Source organism: Myotis yumanensis, unplaced genomic scaffold (genome assembly GCF_028538775.1).
Source record: "Myotis yumanensis isolate MYYU_CA2020_CCGP unplaced genomic scaffold, mMyoYum1.0.hap1 SCAF_18, whole genome shotgun sequence".
NCBI lineage: Eukaryota > Metazoa > Chordata > Mammalia > Chiroptera > Vespertilionidae > Myotis > Myotis yumanensis.
Window position 1 is genome coordinate 8660331 of NW_027223769.1, and position 20878 is coordinate 8681208.

Consider the following 20878-nt stretch of genomic DNA (forward strand, 5'->3'; position numbering starts at 1 on the left):
ATGGCTGGAGGGCTGGAGAGGTAGGAGGTCAGAATGGTAACCAGTGGATTTATTCATCTCTCCATCACCAGTACTAAGAAGTATGCCCAGAACATAGTAGGTGTTCAGGGAAAACGTGTTGAGTGTTTACATGTGACACTTTAATGCCAAAGCACGGGGGTGGTAGTGAAAATCCTGAATAGACAAATTGAGCTTCCTCCTACCCAAGCAAAGCAGAGGGCTTGGGAGAGAAATTAAATAGGGCTGTTCATTTGTCACAAAACAAATAGGGATTGTGACCTTACACACCCATGGGGTGTACTCCAGTTCATTCTGCTGCCCGGGGTTGAAGCCTGAGCTTCATGAGTGACCTCACAATGTCCAGGGTGGTGGCCGGCCCACTGCCACAGTCCCAGTCCACCATGATGACCACCCTGTGGCTGCTGCTCAGCTTTGCTGTCCCACTGCTGGGTTTCTATGTTCCCATCAGCTGTCCCCATAGCAAGCGATGCCAACGAGCCCTACTTTCCAACAATGATGTCTCTCTGTACTGCAACGCCTCTGGGGCACAGTGGTACTACTACTTCCTACAAGATGGGACCAACTGGTCCATCCACCCCCTCAGTGTTTCAAACATAGAAGCAATGTCTGAAGGCAGCATTCTCATTAGAAGTCCATTGCCATCCCAGACGGGTTTATACAGCTGTCGGGACAAGAAAGACATCCAAGTGGTGCAGTATGAGATTGACTTCCAGGACATTAGCACCCTGCACATTACACATAGAGACCTGGGCCAGAAGCCTTTGCAGAATGAGACCCTGAGTCTGGGCAGCAAGGAGATCATCTTCACCCACTGGGAGCCCTGGCAGGACTGTAACCGCTGTGGCGAGCCCGGTGAGCACAAACGCCTGGGGTATTGCTACATCCAGGAGCCTCTGGGGAACTCCGTCCCCTGCTTGCTCTACCTGGGAAATGCTAGGCTGTGGACCAGCCGCATGCGACCTGAGATGCAGATAGAAGCCTGCCATGTCCAGTGTGAAACATCAAATACGACGAACATTGCTTTTGACATTGCTTTTGACAACTTCGAGCTCAGTGAGGAGTCAGGATCTGCATGGCTCACCTGCTTCTTAGGATCCATCTATAGGTAATGGAAGTGCACACCAGCCCTGCCCTTGGCCCCTAGCCAGGCTCTCTCAGTCTGGGAACCTTCATGGTTAATCCATGCAGACAAGGGGGTGGGGGGAGGGGGGCGGGTTCCCTACATGGGTCAGCCCCACAGTCTCTGCACTGGCTTCTTCAGATATTCCTTTGGTAAGAACCCCCTGGTGCCCATACACTATTGCTTCACACAGCCAGAAGAGCATCTAACACTCAGGGAGGGCTTGACTGACTGTGCCTGGCCCTGTGCTGGACAGTGCTGTGGACATGGTCGTCTTCAGAGTTCCTGCCCTCAGGAAGCCACCGGCCCAGCAGCAACGCAGCCGAGTGGTCAAGGTGGGGATGGGAGAAGCCCAGGCCAGTGGAGGGGCTGTACTGGGGGAAGCCTGGGACGCTGTGGGGCTCTGAGGCCTCTGACTCATCTGGGAGGGTCAGCAGGCTCCAGAGGACAGGACAGTGCCCTAGGCATGCCCTTCAGGGGCTGCCTCCTGCAGCTCACACTCACGTTCTTGTCTTCCTGCCTGGAGCCCCTGGGAAATCTCTCCATTTTCCTTCTCTACCCCAACCTGCCTGCCCCTACCCCAGTAATAAGAACTACAACCACTCCTGGTTTCACTGGGGATGGGCCTTGGGCAAACTCTCTTCACAAACCACACCCTCTCCCATCCCTCCACTCTGGCCCCAGGAGCTCTGGACTCCAAGGAAGTCCACTGATAGGTTGGGAACTGCAGCTGGAAGGGATGCAGTCCTTGCTCAAGGAGATTTGTGGTGGGAAGTGGCAGTGCAGACCCTTAATCTCACACACACCAGGAGGTCCCCTTGCCCTCCTTCCCCACTCACCCCAGTGGCAGCCCCTCTCTTGCAAGGGGAGAGCCATCTCTTGGGGCCTCTGCAGCTATGGGCTCTGTGGAATCTGGCCTCACCACCTCCATCTGGTTTTCTCTTTCTTGTTTATTCCATTGTGACTTCTATTTCTCTCTTTTTTCTCCTGCTCCTGTCATTTTGTCTCCCTTCCTCCTTCCTCCCCCTTTAAGTATAAAAGCAATACCTACTCCCTAAAAAATACCACAGTTCATAAGTGCAGGAAAGTGCACTATGAATCCCTCCTCCCATCTAGACTGGGACACCCACTCCATGTCCTTTGCCAGACAAGGATTTCCCAAGTGCCAGTCATTGGGAACTTGAGGGAAGAGGCAAGAGAGGCTTCAAGAATTGCCCGTGTCTTTAGGGAGCCAAGTGGAGCGGCACTTTGTGTGAGGTTTTTATCTCAAGCTCTGGGCTCAGCTGGGCCTGGGTTCTGGTCCCAGCTCTGCCATTTTCCAGCCATGTGACTCTGGCCTCTGGTGTCTCTTTAGACCTCAGTTTCCCTGTTTGTAGGATAGGGGTTGTGTTAGTTTGCTAGGTCTGCCATTACAAAGTATCACAAACCGGGTGGCTTAAACCAACAGCAATTTAATCTCTCACAATTCTGAAGGCTAGACGTCCAGAATCAAGGGAGCCTTGTGCTTTCTGAGACGCTGGTAGAATCCTTGCTTCTTCCTGCCTCCTGGTGGTGGCTGGCATCCTGGGCCTTCCCTGGTTTATAGCTGCATCACTTCAATCTCTGCCTCTGTCATCCTTGGTGGTAGTCCCGTGTGCCTGTGTCTCTGTGGCTCTTCTCCTTTTCTTTCTTTCTTCTTTTTTTTTTAGAAAAAGGCTGGAGGGTGCCCACAGGTCTCAAACCACCCTCACTAGCAAGAGTGGTTGGCAAAGGCTTGACTAGAAGGAACCGCTGAGCTAAGGCCAGCCCACTTCTTTTCTTTTAAGGGCACGAGTCATATTGGATTTAGGATCCACTGTACTGCAGTCTGACCTCGTCTTAACTAATTACATCTGCAATGACCCTATTTCCAAATAAGGTCACATTCTGAGGTCTGATTAAAACCTCACTATCCAACTCAGTACAGAGGTCTTGCTGGCCCTGGCCTCATGGGTTCATTGTAATGTCTAAGGGGACAGATGACTGGGAAGACACAACAGTGTCTGACAAACCGCTCCACACTGATAGATGTTACTGCTTGTAGGATTGTTGGCCCTGCCAATGTTGTCTTCCAAGTGTCCCCTCTGTTCCTCACACAATGGGTGCGTTTTATGCCTGATCGCTTATTTGCTTTCCAAATTATTCACTTACAATGCTATTCAGTTACCACTGAGTGTGTTTATAAACCAAGCACTGTTCTAGGTACCTGGGATGCAGTGCAAAACAAAACTGAAAAAGATTCCTGCCCTCATGGAGCGATAATTGATCACATGAATAAAATATTCAGTATTTAAGGTGGTGATAAGGGCAGTGAGGGGGGAATGGGAGTGGGTGAGGTGAAAATTTCAAATAAGGCAGTTAGGGAAGGCGTCTCTGAGAAGGTACGTGTCTCTGAGAAGGTATGTGAGGGAGCCAAGAGCGCTGAGGGAGCGTTCCAGGCAGAGGGAGCACTAAGAGCAAAGGCCCGAGGCAGGACCCTGTCCAGCATGTCAGAGAAACATCAAGGAGGCCAGTGTGGCTGGGGCAGAGGAGAGGGGAGAGTGGAGGAGACAAAGCCAAGCAGGTACAGGGGCCACAAATCACTTAGACCAGCAAGCACTCTCGCTAATACCTCTGAGGTGGGTACAATTACTACCCCCAGGGTCAGATTGGGGAAATGTAAGCTCGGACAGCTGGAGCCTTTGGCCAAGTCGCCCACTCAGTAAGGGGTAGGGCTCCCAGAACTCTCAGCCGTCCTGCCCCCACCCTCCACTTGCTCCCTGCTCAATAGCGCTCCTCAGAGGGGGTGCTGTCTGCTGTTCCCCGGGGAGGTGCTGCTGTCTCCACCTCCCTCGGACATTTGTCCTTTCCTCCCTGGGGGCTGCCGCTGACCTTGTCCTCTTCTGCAGGCCCATCATCTGGGAAGCCGACAGCAAGTCCCTGACCTGGCAGGGCCAGCTCTCCGGCCAGGACCTGAGCACCGTCCTGGACCCCGCCACCGGGGGCAGGCGGCTGCAGGTCTTCCGGCCAGCCATTTACAAGTGCTTCGTGCACCAGGAGCTCGTGGCTCGATTCAACCCCAGGCCCCATGTGGATACGGTGGAGGTTCTGCAGAGAGAGAAAGCTAGACAGCAGCGAGAGGCAGGAGAGGCCTGGAAGGGGAAGACCAGCTATTCCCTCCTCAAGGGCCTGAAGCTGCTGCTGGTGGGCACCATGCTAAGCCTGCTCGGGATGCTGCTCAAGCTCTTCTGCCCTTCACGGAGTAAAAGAAGAAAACAGGTGCTTCTGGTGAAATAAAGTGAGCCTGCAGTGCTCAGGAGACCTGGCCTCCTGTGCCTTCGTCACCTCAACTGTCCTTTCCCGAGCCTCTGCCCTGTGCCTGCCCCACACCACACTCCGAAGGCATAAGGGCCAAATACCCGTGGCCACAGAAGAGTGACTGCACTCTTCCCTGCTCCAGGTTCTGCTGTTAACTCATTAGCAATCCCCATTCCACAGATGAGAAACTGAGACAAGAAGGCTACCTGGCTAGTCATTGGCAGAGCGGGGCGGGGGGCTCTAGTTCAAACCCAGGTTGCCTGGCTCAAGCCCTATATTCCTCACAAGGGAAAAAGGAGGGGTGGAATGAGGCCGTTGGGGGAGGAATGTCTGGGGTTGGTAAACTGTAATCGCCTCACTCACTGCACTCTCCTAAGGACAAGGACTAAGACAGGGAGGGGAGTGGTAACCTCAGTCCCCCCAGATCTGCACTGGTCCTGCCTTTCCTTGCCTGTCCTTGCCCCACCCTGCCCCCACTGTGCCTATGGCCTTTCAGCTTCCCTATATCTCTCCAAGTCAGAAGGTGCTGCCACAGGGGTGGCCTGGGACAGTGGGACACACACCACCTTTCCTGTCTTGCAGTGGAGAGAGCCCCTTCAGACCCCAAATGGAGACAGGTCCCTCCACCAGGACAAGGAACCAGGCCCGGTCCAGGCAGCCCACAGAAATCACTGGGACTAACTATTCCAGAAATTATATACACTGTTTGGCAGAGTGAAAGAGTGAGCAATAAAATATTAATGCCTGTGAAATTCATTGCCCTGATAGTTCATTGTGAAGCAACTACAGAACAGATCTGAAGCTTCCAGTGCAGGATTTCTGCCACTGAGGAGAGAGCAGAGCTCACCCCTCACATACCAGGCACTTTTGCCAAAACACGTAAGGTTTCACGTGGTGCCCAGAGACCAAGGGGTCTTGTAGAATGGGGGATGTTCATGGAGACTTAAAGGGGGTCCAGTGGGAACCAGAGGCAGAGAACAACAATGATAATAATAGCAAATATTGTGGACTCCCTAGTGTGGTCAAAACTCAAACCCTTCAAAAACATTATGTCCTCACAGCCACCCATGAGGCTGCAGTTGGGAAGGGGCCAGTGATGGGAGTGAAAGACAACATCTGAGCTCCCTCCCCTACCGGCTCCCAGCAGCCCCTAGTATTTAGTGGCTAGAGGTGAAGCAGCCAGAGCCAAGCCTGGTCTGATGCCCAGGCCTATGACTGAACATCACATAATCCACACCCAAAGCTGCTGGTGCCCACTGTGGCACACGAACCTTAAGGTGGCACTAATGGTTTCCATCTCCCAGAGTCCCCACCGTAGCGTGATTCCCTCCCCTTCAGTATGGACATCTGTGACACTTCTAACTTATAGGACAGGGGTGGGGAACCTTTTTTCTGCTGAGGGCCATTTGGATATTTATAACACCACTAGAGGCCCAGTCCATGGATTCGTGCACTGGTAGGGTCCCTCAGCCTGGCCTGTGTCCTCTCATAACCCGGGACCCCTTGGGGAATGTCAGACTGCTAGTTTCAGCCCAATCCCCACCAGTCCGACATCCCCGGAGGGATGTAGTAGTGCATGAAGCAGTAGGTGACTGCGGAAGAGCCCATGCCATTCCACTCATCCCAGCCCCACTGCCCCTGCTGCTACCGCTCGGTAAGCTCGCTAAGTGGCGCTTCTGCTGTGGGAGTGCACTGACCACCAGAGGGCAGCTCCTGCATTGAGTGTCTGCCCCCTGGTGGTCAGTGCACATCATAGCGACTCGTCAACCAGTCGTTCAGTTGTTGGGTCGTTCAGTCGCTTAGGCTTTTATATATATAGATTCTCAGGCTGTACAAAATTACCAACATAAAAATTAGCCTACTATATTTGATCAAACATTTAGTTAACTCACCCCTAATGCCTTGGCAGGGCCAGACCAAATTATTTCATGGGCCTTATATGGGGCCGGACATTCCCCATCCCTGTTATAGAATATGGTGAAGGTATTGGGATGTCACTCTCTTGATTGGGTTATACCACATAAGCTTTTGTTTTAGCCAACTGGAGCTAGACAGGCTGGCTAGTCCGATGGCGTCAGCAGCATGCTAAGGAAGCCCACATGGCAGGGAGCTAAGGGCAGCCTCTAGGGCAGTGGTTCTCAACCTTCTGGACCTTTAAATACAGTTCCTCATGTTGTGACCCAACCATAAAATTATTTTCATTGCTACTTCATAACTGTAAATGTTGCTACTGTTATGAATCATAATGTAAATATCTGATATGCAGGATGGTCTTAGGCAATCCCTGTGAAAGGGTCGTTCAACTGCCAAAGGGGTCGCAACCCACAGGTTGAGAACCGCTGCTCTAGGGGCTGCAAGTGGCCTCTAGAACCTGAGGATGACAGTCAGCAAAAAGCCAGGTCCCAGTCACAGAGCTACAAAGAAATAAACTCTGTACCCCACCTGAATGAGATCAGAGGCAGATTGTTTTCCAGTCAGTCTCCAAATGAGAATATAGCCTGACCAACACCTTGACTGCAGCCTTGGGAGATCCTTGAGAGCAGAGGATTCCTGACACACAGAAACTGAGAAATCATGAATATGTATCACTTTAAGCTCCCAAATGTGTAGCAATTTGTTATGCAGCAATAGGCAACTAATACACCCACTCATACCCCTCAGCCTACCCTGAAGGCTCTTGCAGCTTCAGCAGTTACATGGATGGTTCCTGTAGGCACCAGTGGCTTCTAATCTCCCCTCAGGAGCTTGCTGGGCCAGGCATTGGGGTGTGGCACTAGCAACCAGGCAGTTGGTGCCCCCAGAAGCAATCCTTGCCACAAGGAATGGGAGTGAAGGATAGACATCTAGCTTCCCCAGCCCTGGATGTTCAACATTTCCCACATTCTCTCAGAGGATCCCTAGCAACACTGAGCTTCAGGTGGGTACTGTGGCAACCAGCTCATTAAAGCACCATTATCAGCTCACCTTCCCCCCTGCCTTTCTGCTTCCCCAAATTATATTTTTTTAGCCCCACATTCCCTTTCTATCTCCTGGGACTCTGAGGACATACATTTTGGGCCTGCTATTGTCTCATGGGTTCCTAATCCTTTGTTCATTTTCCTCCAATCTTCTCTGTTGTTCCGGAATGTTTACTGATCTGTCTTCAAGTTCACTGACTCCTTTCTCTGTCCTCTCCATTCTGCTATTCAGTCCATTCAGTGAACCTTTAACTTTGGTTATTGTGTTTAGTTCTAAAATTTCCATCTGGTTGTTCTTTATACCTTCTACCTCCTTGTTGACACTTTTTTTTTTTTATTAATATTTGCTTTCAGGGGAACTCTGAGACACCAGGGTTGCTAATTCAATGGCCTCCATGAGCCAAATAGAAAACAAAAAATAAGGGGAAAGGCCTTGGGGAGCTGTTGCAATGTAGGAATTATTATACTAGGTTGAGGGGAGGGACAATGGAACTAGTCCATAGTTCTTGCTGATTAGCGCCATGCACAAATGCAGGTCTGGTTCCTTAGAAAGTCTCAAAAAATTCTGGAAATTCAAATGTTTGAGTGAAACTGTCCAATTTATGCATGTTGGCTCAAAAGAGTTTTCAAACATAAATCCAGCCAAATCAAACATTATCTGCAGACTGAATTCAGCCCACAGGCATTTGTGAGCTCTTTGCTTCAACCTTTATGGGGTCAAGCGCACATTTCCATTTCAATTATTCAGTCAACAAATATTTATTGAGCTGCAGTAGCTAGGGACAGACAACTTATCTGAAGAGATGACATTTCAGATGAGCCCAAATAACAAGAAAGAGGTGGACAAGTAGGATTATGGAGGAAGAATGTATTTGTTTTCTGTGGCTATTTTAACAAATTGCCACAAATTTAATGGCTTAAAACAATGCAAATTTATAATCTTACCATTCTGGAGATTAGAAGTCCAAAATAAATCTCATGTGGGTCTTAAATGGGTTTAAAATCAAGGTATTGGCAGGACTGGATTCCTCTGGGGGCTCAAGGAAGAGAATCCACCTGCTCATTTTCTCCAGCTCTTCCTTCTCTTCAAAGTGAGCAGCAGAGCATTTTCACACCTGTCTCTTTGACTCTCTAACCTGTGCTTCCAGGGTCACATCTTCTCTGACTCTGACTTTCCTGCTTCCCTCTTATAAAAACCCAAGTGATTACATTGGGCCCACCTAGTAATCCAAGATAATCTCCCCATCTCAAGATCCTTACCTTAATCACACTGCCAGAGATTAGGAACAGAGCTGGGGGGGGGGGGGGGGGGGTAATTACTCAGTCTACCACAAGCCGTCCATGAAGAGGCAACATTTGCAAGGGCTCTGGGTGGGTGTCTGCTGAACCAGAGGCTGTTGGATAGAGCCTACTGGGAGGACATCAAGGAGGTAGCCAGGGGCCAGAACATGTAAGGTCCTAGGTGAGGGCTTTGTACTTTATTTGTAGTGAGATGGGAACCATGGAAGGCTTCTGAGTAGCAGAGGGATGTGATCTGATGTCCATTTAAACAGGTGATTCTGACAAGGCAGAGTTCCTTACAGGTAAGAATGGGGAAGCCCTCAGGTTGGAGCAGGGAGTGGCAGCCACTCTCCATGAGGCTGGTTGGACAATGAGAAGCTCTCCTCATCTAGCAGAAATGGAAAGGCAAGCCCACCGAGTGCAGTGTAACACTGCATACCCCATATTTCATTTTTAACCACCCTAGTCTGCCCTTTCCCTTCCTATATTGTGATTTTTGAAGGCTTTTTTTTATTTTAGAACAGCTTTAGGTTCACAGCAAAACTGAGAGAAGGTACAGAGATTTGCCATATACCCTTGCCACACACATGCATAGCCTTCCCCAATATCAACATCCCCACCAGGTATATTTGTTATAATTGACGAACCTCCATTGACACATCATTGTCACCCAAAGCCCATAGTTTACATTAGGATTCACTCCTGGTGGTGTAGCAGCAGTGCCCTAAAAATCCTCTGTGCTCTGCCAGTCATCTTTCTCTCCAACTAACCCCTAGCAACCACGGATCTTTTTACTGTCTCTATAGTTGCCTTTTTCAGAATGTCATCTACAGTCACGATCAGATTAACAACAGGAATACGTTCTGAGCTGTATGGCGTTAGGTGATTTTGTCATTGTGTGAACATCATGGTGTACTCACACAAACCTTGATGGTACAGCCTACTATACACATACCTAGGCTATTGATATAGCCTATTACTCCTAAGCTACAAGCCTGCACAGCATGTCACTGTACAAAACAACATGAGATTAAATCAAGCACTAGAGAAAATGATGTAATTGAGATGCTATAAACGAGATGTATGAGGATGCTGCTGACATAACATACTATTTCACAGCCATTTTTAAAAATCCTCTCCAGAGGATATGTTTAGAGAAACGAGAGAGAGAGAGAGAGAGAGAGAGAGAGAGAGAGAGAGATCAATGTGAGAGAGAAACATCAATGGGTTGCCTCCCCTATGCACCCAGGCTGGAGATCAAGCCCGCAACCTAGGTACCTGCCCTGACCGGGAATTAAACCTGCAACCTTTTGGTGTATAGGACGATGCTTCAAACAACTGAGCAACCCAGTCAGGGCTTACAGCAATTTTTTTATAAGTATAAAGAGTACACTCTAAAATAATGATTAGCAGTATAGTAAGTACATAAAGCAGTAGCATAGTCGTTTATTGTCACTATCAAGTATTAGGTACTATATGTAATTGTAGTATGTGCTATACTTTTATATGACTGGCAGTGCAGTAGGTTTGTTTACACCAACATCATCACAAACACATTAGTAATGCGTGTACTACCACATTAAGACAGCTACAATGTCACTAGGTGATGGGAATTTTTCAGCTCCATTATAATCTTATGGGACCACCATCGCATATGCAGTCTGTTGTTGACTAAACGTTATACACTGCATGATGTAGCTGAAATCACTCAGTATGTCACCTTTCAGACTTAGCCATGTGCATTTAAGTCCTTTCACGTAGCCATGCGCATTTAAGTTTCCTCCAAGTCATTTCATGGCTTGCTAGCTCATTTTTTTTGTAGCACAGAATAATATTCTACTGTCTGGATGTACCACAGTTTATTTATCCTTTCACCTCCTGAAGGACAACTTGGTTGCTTCCAAGTTTTGGCACTTATGAATGAAGCTGCTATAAACATCAGTGTGCAGGTTTTTGTGTAGACATATGTTTTCAACTTCTTGGATACCAAGGGGTGTGATTGTTGGATTGTACAACAGGAGAATGTTTAGCTTTGAAAGAAATTGGCAAACTATCTTCCAAAATGGCTGTGCCATTCTGCATTCCCACTAGCAGTGAATGGGGTTCCTGTGGCTCCACATCCTTGTCTGCATTTGGTCTTGTTAGTGTTCCAGATTTTGGACATTCTGATTAGAGTGTAATGGTATCTCATTATCATTTTAATTTGCATTTCCCTGATAACATGTGATGTGGAGCATCTTTTCACATGCTTATTTGCAATCTATATATCTTCTTTGGTGAGGTGTCTCATAATTTTTAAATTTTTTAATAACTGTAATCGCTAATAATGCCATTTTAGCACTGGGCCTTGCTACAGCCCCTTCCATCTGCTATAGAGGCAATATGAACCCTCCTTATTTTTCTGATGCTGCAGAAATTCAGACACGGCTGCCACTAGCCTATATGTCTCAGTGCAAATTTTTAAAAGGCTTCCCTCATATGGCATAGCCCCATACCGGGTACAACTTGGTGACTATGGCAGGGAGATCTCTACTAGCCCCTTGCATGGTGCTTAACCTGTCCAACTCCACATGTTAACCCTGAATATAGACTTTCTGCTTCATGAAATTGTCCTTGCAGATGTTACTTCTACTGGAGGAGTCCTGAAAGTCACTCTGTATTAGTCAGGATGGATACACTCTGCTGCAGTAACAAACCACAGAATGAACACAAAGGTTTATGTCCTTCTCACGCCATAATCAGATGCAACTCAGCGCTTTCTTCCAAAGGGGGACTCAGAGGTATAGACTTCCATCTGAAGTATAGTTTCCGAGGTCATCATAGAACAGACAGAGAGAACATGGAACCAGGTTTGTGGATTAGGGTCAAGCTTAGAAATGTCATTCATTTTGTCCACATCTCATTGGCCAGAACTCAGTTATAGAGTCCCCACTTATCTGCAAAAGAAGTTTGGAAACGTGGCCTTCTATGTGCCTAGGAAGAGGAAATAAACTGTTGGACACCTGGCCAATTGCTGCCACACCCAGGCTCCAGAGTTTGTGGCCATGTCCTCTGATGTAATTTTAAGCCTTATAAAAATCTGTAATTCCGATGCCTTATACTAAAACTTATATATACTCACCATTTTTGTTGTTGTTGTCGTTGTTTAGACAGAAGAGGATCATGGGCATCTATCTCTTTTCCCACCATTAGATTAAAAATAGTTTTAAATTGGCCAGTCTTATTAGACAAAAAGTTTCAGAGGGCCCACATCCTTCAATAACAAACAGCTTGGCACACACCCTGTTGGCTTTTGTGTAGGTTCCTGGCCTTGCACTCCCTGAATTCTCAAGCAAATCCAAGAAGATCCAATATCTGCCTAAAACTGTATCAGTGTTCTTTTGGGACCCTCCCTCTTAATTGATTCTTCACATCATTCAGGCTTCTGCTCAAGTATCACCGCTTCATGGAAACTTTCTCACAACATATAAATTTTTAGAATGGCCATTAGTGCTGCTCACCAAATCTCCCTGGGTCTCCATCTTCCAGGCACTTCCAGGCACAGGGTAGGGTAGTGCTTCTGTGTCTCCTTATGGTTGTGGGGGAGGGGCGGGGAGACATGCAAGTGATTCTGGCCAATGAGACATGAGCAGAAGTAATCCAAGTTACTTCCAGGCTAGAGCATTTAATTGCAAGATACTCTCGAGTCCTCTTTCTTCTGTGCAGAACTCACAATATGTGAGATGGAGGCTGTTCGGTCAGCCTGGGTCAAAGAGTGAGCAGAGCTCCAACTGACCCACAATAGACATGGCAGATAAGTGAGAAATAAACTTATGTCATTATAAGCCATAGATTTGGGGGATTTTTGTAACCACAGCATAACGCAGCCCATGTTGACTAACACACTCCTTCAAAAACACTTGTTACTTTTGCATTTTTTGATGTGTTTCTGTTACTATTGGACTAATTTTTTTAACCCTTCTGAGCTGAAACCTCCATGAGATTAGGGATATTTTTGTTGTTGTCCCCCAGCTATAACCCCAGCTCCTGGAAGTGCTCCATCAATGTGTGCTAACTGGTTAAATGAAGAAATGAATGAACAACAATCTTTGCAGGTAGGTACAACTATCTCTATTTTACAGGGATTAAATGGAAACTCAGAATGGTTGCATTCATTGCTCAATGTCACATGGCAAGAAAGTGGCAGAGATTGGATCAGTACCTAGATCCAACTGAGTCCAGAATCTGTTATAACTAGTGTTATAACCTTCCCTAAACAGGAAGTACTTGGGGTACACCTCTTTCTGAGAATCTTTGCCTCTCCCACCAAAGAATGTCTCTCTTTTGAGAAGAGTAGGCTATGTGGAGGCAGTGTACTCCTGGTTTAGAACCCCAGCTCTAAAGACTCTAAAAGGCTTGGGAATCCATTGGACCTCTGTTCTGGAATGAATGGTCTGTGACTGGCCAGACAAAGCAAGGAGCCGCTGAGACTCCGCCCTGGCGACTCCCTGTGACCCCGCCCTACGCAATTTACATTCCCATCTGGGCTGTGCCAGACTCACAAGTAGAAACGCCTTTGCTTTTGCAAACTTTCAAATCCACTGAGCTGGTTCAGGCGGGATCATGAGGCACCAGACCCTATGGGGGAGAGGCAGCACGGCCTTGCAGCCATCAGAAAGCGAGGGAGACTCTGTCACACAGCTGCTCGCCGGCACTCGGGGACACAAAGCCCCGGCAGAGAGGCAAGGAGCCTTGGAGACTCAGCCAGTACTATTTGCTCCACCATGGCGACTCCCTGAGACTCAGCCCTAATCAATTTACATCCCCATCCAAGCTGTGCCAGGTGCACAAAAAGACCCACCTGCGCTTTTGCAGCCTAACCCAACAAATTGCAGACTTCAACTGCTCACAGCCATGGGAGACACACTCAAGAAGCAGACCCAGGAGAACCAGGATGGCGGCTAAGGAAGAGACCTGTGCATGCTACCTCACACAACAACATCGAAACTACCAACTATCGGACAAACACCTATCATACAGAACCATGGGAAAGCTGGCCCAGTGGAAGCTCTACAACTGGAAGGAGAGAAAGAACATTGAGACTGAGTAGGATGTGCAGAGACACCAAGTACAGAGCCCAACCCAACAAACTGCAGATTTCAACTCCTCGCATAGAAAGAAGAGCATTGAGACTGAGTAGGATGTGCAGAGGCACCAAGTACAGAGCCCATCCCAGCAGGTTGCAGATTTCAGCTCCTTGCAATTGGGGGGGGGGGGGGGCCGAGTCAGGTCTGGGGCAGGCCGGGGCTGGGCCCAGCTGGGCCGGCGCTGTCAAACCACTGTACCAGCAGGCGCACAAACATGCCCACCGGTTCCAGTCTCGAGTGGGGCGCTGGGGGATGGTAGACAGGCAGTCTGTGCACTTGGTGGAGGGCATGATCTGAGCAGGAGTGCTGGATGTTCAGCCACCAGGAACGCCTGGAGATTTTGTCTGGTGGGGAGCCGCTGGCAGGGGACAGAGGACCAAACTTCCTGTTTCCCAGGTAAGGCTGGGATGGCCCCGGTGAGGTCGGGACAGCCCCGGTGAGAACGATACGGCCCCGGTGAGGTCGGGACGGCCCCTGTGAGGTCGGGACGGCCCTGGTGAGGTTGAAACGGCCCTGGTGAGGTCGGGACGGCCCCAGTGAGGTTGAAACGGCCCCCGTGAGGTAGGGAAGGCCCCGGTGAGGTTGAAACGGCCCCGGTGAGGTCGGGACGGCTCCTGTGAGGTTGAAACGGCCCCGGTGAGGTCGGGACGGCCCCGGTGAGGTTGAAACGGCCCCCGCGAGGTAGGGACAGCCCCGGTGAGGTTGAAACGGCCCCTGTGAGGTCAGGACGACCCTGGTGAGGCTGTAACGGCCTGGTGAGGCTCAGACGGCCCTGGTGAGGTTGAGACTACTCCAGTGAGGTTGGGACAGACAAAGGGGACCAGTATAGACTGATGAACAGGAGTAGATACAGAGGCAGAGCAACATTGAACAGACTGTCAAACTACAGTGGGAAGTCTTGGGAGGGTTTGGGGGGCATTAAGAGATCAACCGAAGGACTTATATGCATGCATATAAGATTAACCAATGGACACAAGACACGGGGCGGGGGGGGGGGGGGGGCGGGCGGGGGGGTAGGGGCCGGGGGAATGCCAAGGTGGGGGAAAAGGAGACATATGTAATAATTTAAGAAATAAAAATTATTTAAAAAAAAAAGGCTAAGGGAGTTCATCACCACCAAGCCAGCATTGTAAGAAATGCTAAAGGGACTGGTGTAAAAAGAAGAAATAAAAAGCCCAGAAAGAAAACAGCCACAAAAAAATAGAAATGGCTACAAACAAGTACCTTTCAATAATAACTTTAAATGTAAATGGACTAAATTGTCCAATCAAAAGACATCGAGTGGCTGAATGGATAAAAAAACATGACCCATACATTTGCTATCTACAAGAGACCCACCTCATTAGAAGGGACTCACACAGACTGAAAGTGAAGGGATGGAAAAATATCTTTCAGGCAAATCGAAATGAAAAAAAAGCTGGGGTAGCAATACTTATATCGGACAAAATAGACCTCAAAGTGAAGGCCATAACAAGAGATAAGGAAGGCCACTTCATAATACTAAAGTGATCAATACAACAAGAGGATATAACCCTGATAAACATATATGCACCCAATGCAGGAGCACCCACATACATAAGAAAACTCCTGGAAGATATCAGGGGAGAGATCGACAACAATACAATCATAGTAGGGGACTTTATACACCACTGACATCACTGGATAAATCCGCTAGACAAAAAATCAGCAAAGAAACAGCAATCCTAAATGACTCACTAGATCAGATGGACTTAATTGACATCTTCAGAACACTTCACCCCAAAGCCACAAAATATACGTTCTTCTCAAGTGCTCCTGGGACATCTTCAAAAACAGACCACATATTGGGTCACAAACAAAGTCTCCCCAAATTCAAGAAGATTGACATCATACCAAGCATCTTCTCAGACCACAAGGACATAATATTAGAAATAAACTACAATAAAAACAACCCAAAATACTCAAACACTTGGAAGCTGAATAGCATGTTATTAAATATTGATTGGGTTACCAATGAGATCAAAGAAGAAATTAAAAACATCCTGGAAACTAATGACAATGAAAACACAACAATCCAAAACCTATGGGACACAATGAAAGCAGTCCTGAGAGGGAAGTTTATAGTTTTACAGGCCTACCTCAAAAAACAAGAAAAAATGGTAGTAAATCATCTAACTCTACAGCTCAAAGAATTAGAAAGAGAGCAACAAGAAAAGCCCAGAGTGGGCAGAAGGAAGGAGATAATAAAGATTAGAGCAGAAATAAATGACATAGAAACCAAAAAAACAATACAGAAAATCAATGAAACCAAGAGCTGGTTCTATGAAAGGATAAACAAGATTGACAAACCTCTAGCCAGGCTCACCAAGAAGCAAAGAGAGAGGACCCAAATTAACAAAATCAGAAATGATAGAGGCGAAATAACAACAGACCCCACAGAAATACAAATGATTGTTAAAAAATACTATGAACAACTCTGCTCTAACAAACTAGACAACCTGGAGGAAATGGTCATATTTCTAGAAAAATACAACATTCCAAAACTTAATCAGGAAGAATCTAAAAATCTCAACAGGCCAATAACTATGGAAGAAATTGAAGCAGTCATCAAAAAGCTTCCAGCAAACAAAAGCCCAGGACCAGACGGCTTCACAGGGAAGTTTTACCAAACATTCAAGGAAGAACTAAAACCTATCCTCCTCAGACTACTACAAAAAATCCAAGAGGAAGGAACACTTCCAAGCTCATTCTATGAAGCCAGCATCACCCTAATACCAAAACCAGGTAAAGACAACACAATGAAAGAGAATTACAGGCCAATATCCCTCATGAACATAGATGCCAAAATCCTCAACAAAATCCTAGCAAATTGGATCCAGCAGTACATCAGAAAGATCATACACCATGACCAAGTATGGGATTTATCCCAGGGATGCAAGGATGGTACAATATCCGCAAATCAATAAACGTGATACATTACATAAACAAATTGAAGGAAAAAAACCACATAGTCATATCAATTGATGCAGAAAAAGCATTTGACAAAATTCAACACCCATTTTTGATAAAAACTCTCAGCAAGGTGGGAATAGAAGGATCATACCTCAACATAATAAAAGCCATATATGACAAACCCACAGCCAGCATCATACTCAATAGACATAAACTAACACCATTTCCCCTAAGAACAGGAACAAGACAGGGATGCCCACTCTCACCACTCCTGTTTGACATAGTACTGGAAGTATTAGCCATTGCAATTAGAGAAGAAGAAGAAATAAAAGGTATCCAAATTGGAAAAGAAGAAATAAAACTGTCCTTATTTGCAGATGACATGATATTATACTTAAAAAACCCTAAAGACTCCATCAAAAAACTATTAGACTTAATAAAAGAATTCGGCAATGTAGCAGGATACAGAATTAACGCCAAGAAATCTATGGCATTTCTATACACCAATAGTGAACTTGCAGAAAGAGAGACTAAAAAAGCAATCCCATTTACCATCGCACCAAAAACATTAAGCTACCTAGGAATAAACTTAACTAAAGAGGTAAAAGACCTCTACTCAGAAAACTACAGGGCGTTGAAAAAAGAGATAGAGGAAGACATAAAGAGATGGAAGAACATACCATGTTCTTGGATTGGTACAATCAACATCATTAAAATGTCCATACTGCCCAAAGCAATCTATAAATTCAACGCACTTCCCATTAAAATACCAATGGCATATTTCACAGACCTAGAACGAACTCTCCAAAAATTCATCTGGAATAAAAAACGACCCCGAATAGCTGCAGAGATCCTGAGAAAGAACAAAGTAGGTGGGATCTCAATACCAGATATCAAGCTGTATTACAAAGCCACTGTTCTCAAAACTGCCTGGTACTGGCACAAGAACAGACATATAGATCAATGGAATAGAATAGAGAGCCCAGAAATCAGCCCCAACCAATACGCTCAATTAATATTTGACAAAGGAGGCAAGAACATACAATGGAGTCAAGACAGTCTCTTCAATAAATGGTGTTGGGAAAATTGGACAGATACATGCAAGAAAATGAAACTAGACCACCAACTTACACCATACACAAAAATAAACTCAAAATGGATAAAGGACTTAAATATACGACGGGAAACCATAAAAATACTAGAAGAATCCAAAGGCAACAAAATCTCGGACATATGCCGAAGCAATTTCTTCACCGATACAGATCCTAGGGCATTGGTAACTAAAGAGAAAATAAACAAATGGGACTACATCAAAATAAAAAGTTTCTGCACAGCAAAAGAAACCATCAACAAAACAACAAGAAAGCCCACTACATGGGAGAACATATTTGCCAACATTATATCTGATAAGGGCCTAATCTCCAACATTTATAGGGAACTCATACAACTTAACAAAAGGAAGATAAACAATCCAATCAAAAAATGGGCAAAGGACCTAAATAGACACCTTTTAAAAGAGGACATTCAGAAAGCCAAGAGACATATGAAAACATGCTCAAAGTCACGAATCATCCGAGAGATGCAAATCAAAACAACAATGAGGTACCATCTTACACCTGTCAGAATGGCTATCATCAACAAATCAACAAACGACAAGTGCTGGAGAAGGATGTGGAGAAAAAGGAACACTCGTGCACTGCTGGTGGGAATGCAGACTGGTGCAGCCACTATGGAAGACAGTATGGCGTTTCCTCAAAAAACTGGAAATGGAACTCCCATTTGACCCTGTGATCCCACTTCTAGGAATATATCCCAAGAAGCCAGAAACACCAATCAGAAAGGATATATGCACCCCTATGTTCATAGCAGCACAATTCACCATAGCTAAGATTTGGAAACAGCCTAAGTGCCCATCAGTAGATGAATGGATTAGAAAACTTTGGTACATCTACACGATGGAATACTATGTTGCTGTAAAAAAGAAGGAACTCTTACCATTTGCAACAGCATGGATGGAACTGGAGAGCATTATGCTAAGTGAAATAAGCCAGTCAATGAAGGAAAAATACCACATGATCTCACTCATTCATGGATAATAGAGACCATTATAAACTTTTGAACAATAATAGATACAGAGGCAGAGTTGCCTCGAACACACTGTCAAACTACAGCAGGAAGGCCGGGGAGGGTCGGGGGGCAGGGGGGTGGTAAGAGATCAACCAGAGGACTTGTATGCATGCATATAAGCATAACCAATGGACATAAGACACTGGGGGGTAGGGGAGGCCAGGGGATTGTCAAGGGCGGGGGGAAAAAAGGAGAAATATGTAATACTCTTTGTAATAATTTAAGCAACAAAAAAATATATTGGAAAAAAAAATAAATAAATAAAAGGGAAAAAAAAAGAAAAATTTAACTCCCTCCTCATACATAAGAAACTTAACCCCCTATTCACATAAATATATGTGTTCTAAGATTTAAAATAATATGATTACTTTTCAGATTAATGCAGGTGCTCTATCTTTTAGATTATAAGTCCACCCTATCAGTAGCAGGGGTCCAAGAAAGTGACTAGGATTCCTGAGGCCCAGGCTTGGAACTAGCACAAGACGAGAGACAGGGATGGGCAGGGAGGCCTTGGCTTGCTATATGTGACCTGACGGTCAGGTTTGGGACGGCCTGTAGGGAAGTCGACCTTCCCAGATGTGTCAGTTATCTACTGCTACGTAAGAAACCACCCCAAACTCAGTGGCTTAATGCAACAATTATTCATTTTCTCCCCATTCTGTAGGTTGGCAATATAGGCTGGGCCCAGGTGAGTAGTTCCTTAAGTTTTGACTGGGCTCATTCATGAATCTGTGTTCAGCTCTGGGTAGCTAGATAGCTCTGCTTAAGGGGGCTGGGGAGTTGGCTGGGAAGCCTCTAGTCTCGTATCCTCCAGCAAACTAGCCCAGACATGGCCACAAGGTCATGGCAAGGGTCCAAGAGAGCAAGCAGAAGTTGCAAGGCTTCTTGAAGTGTAAGCTTGAAACTAACACAGAATCCCTTTCACCATGTTCTATTGGCCAAGCCAAGTTATAAGGTCAGCACAGATTCAAAGGGCCGGGAAACAGACTCCATCTCTTGATGGAAACAGTGGCAAAGTCACACCGCAAGCATTTACACAGGGAGGAGTCAAAGGTCCCATCCATTCCGTAATCACTTTACCAAAAGCAATAAGTAACAGAGCTGGAATTCTAACCCAGGAGGCACACAGCCTACTTTTCTCAAGCTTTCTCTCCTTTGTTCCTTCCCTTGGCTTTCTCACCTCGCATATCTTCCCTGTTATTTGAACCCCCCACTAGCCTTCTGCATTAGTCAGAACACATTTGGCTGCAAGTAACAGACATCCAAGCAGGGTGGTTTAACCTAAGAAGGAATTTATTAGCTCCTGAAATTGAGAAGTCCAACAGTAGATTCTGCTTCAGGCACAGTTAAATCCAGGTACTTATAGGATATCCTCTGAGTTGTCTTTCTTCATCTTTCTACTTTTAATTTTTTGTGTGTTGTCGTAATCCCCAGCAGATGCTTCCCAGGAGGAGATGAGAGCAGCCGAAGGATTATATCACAGCAGCTTAGCAACCTCAATGGAAAAAGAGCAACAATCGCAATAACAGATTGCTCACTGTGTTCCAAGCACTTAGCAGGTATTAACTTACTCAGCTCTCAAATACCCTATGAGGGATAAATAATTGTCATCCCCATTATACAGATGAGGGAATTGAGGCCCACAGAGGTAAGATGTATGTCTAAGGTTACATAGGTAATAAGTGGTGGGCCTGGGAGTTGAACCCAACCAGGCTGGCTCCAGAGTCCTTGCTCTTAACTACTTAACTAGTTTGAACAGAAAAGAAGTAATAATAACACCCTATTTGGAAAAGATAGTCTGTGCTTGACACTGCATCAGGTTATAACAACAACAGCAATAATAAAATCATATCCTTCCAGCAACCCTATAGTGTAGGCCAGGGGTCCTCAAACTATGGCCCCTGGGCAACATGCAAATACAAATATTGTATTTGTTCCCATTTTGTTTTTTTACTTCAAAATAAGATATGTACAGTGTGCATAGGAATTTGTTCATAGTT

The 20878-nt window shown here is 46.2% G+C and overlaps 1 protein-coding gene across 1 annotated transcript; it reads left to right on the top strand.

Annotated features, from left to right (window-relative positions):
* Positions 1-401: 401 nt before the first annotated feature.
* Positions 402-4525, top strand: FAM187B (family with sequence similarity 187 member B). Its single transcript, XM_070398958.1, has 2 exons — positions 402-1126; positions 4048-4525. Exons 1-2 carry the CDS (start codon positions 402-404, stop codon positions 4433-4435), a joined length of 1113 nt encoding a protein of 370 aa, XP_070255059.1. The 3' UTR covers positions 4436-4525.
* Positions 4526-20878: the final 16353 nt, after the last annotated feature.

Coding starts and splice junctions, on each gene's coding strand:
- FAM187B (XM_070398958.1), top strand. CDS start 402: ATGATGACCACCCTGTGGCTGCTGCTCAGCTTTGCTGTCCCACTGCTG. Junction 1,127..4,047: donor TTCTTAGGATCCATCTATAG/GTAATGGAAGTG, acceptor CCTCTTCTGCAG/GCCCATCATCTGGGAAGCCG.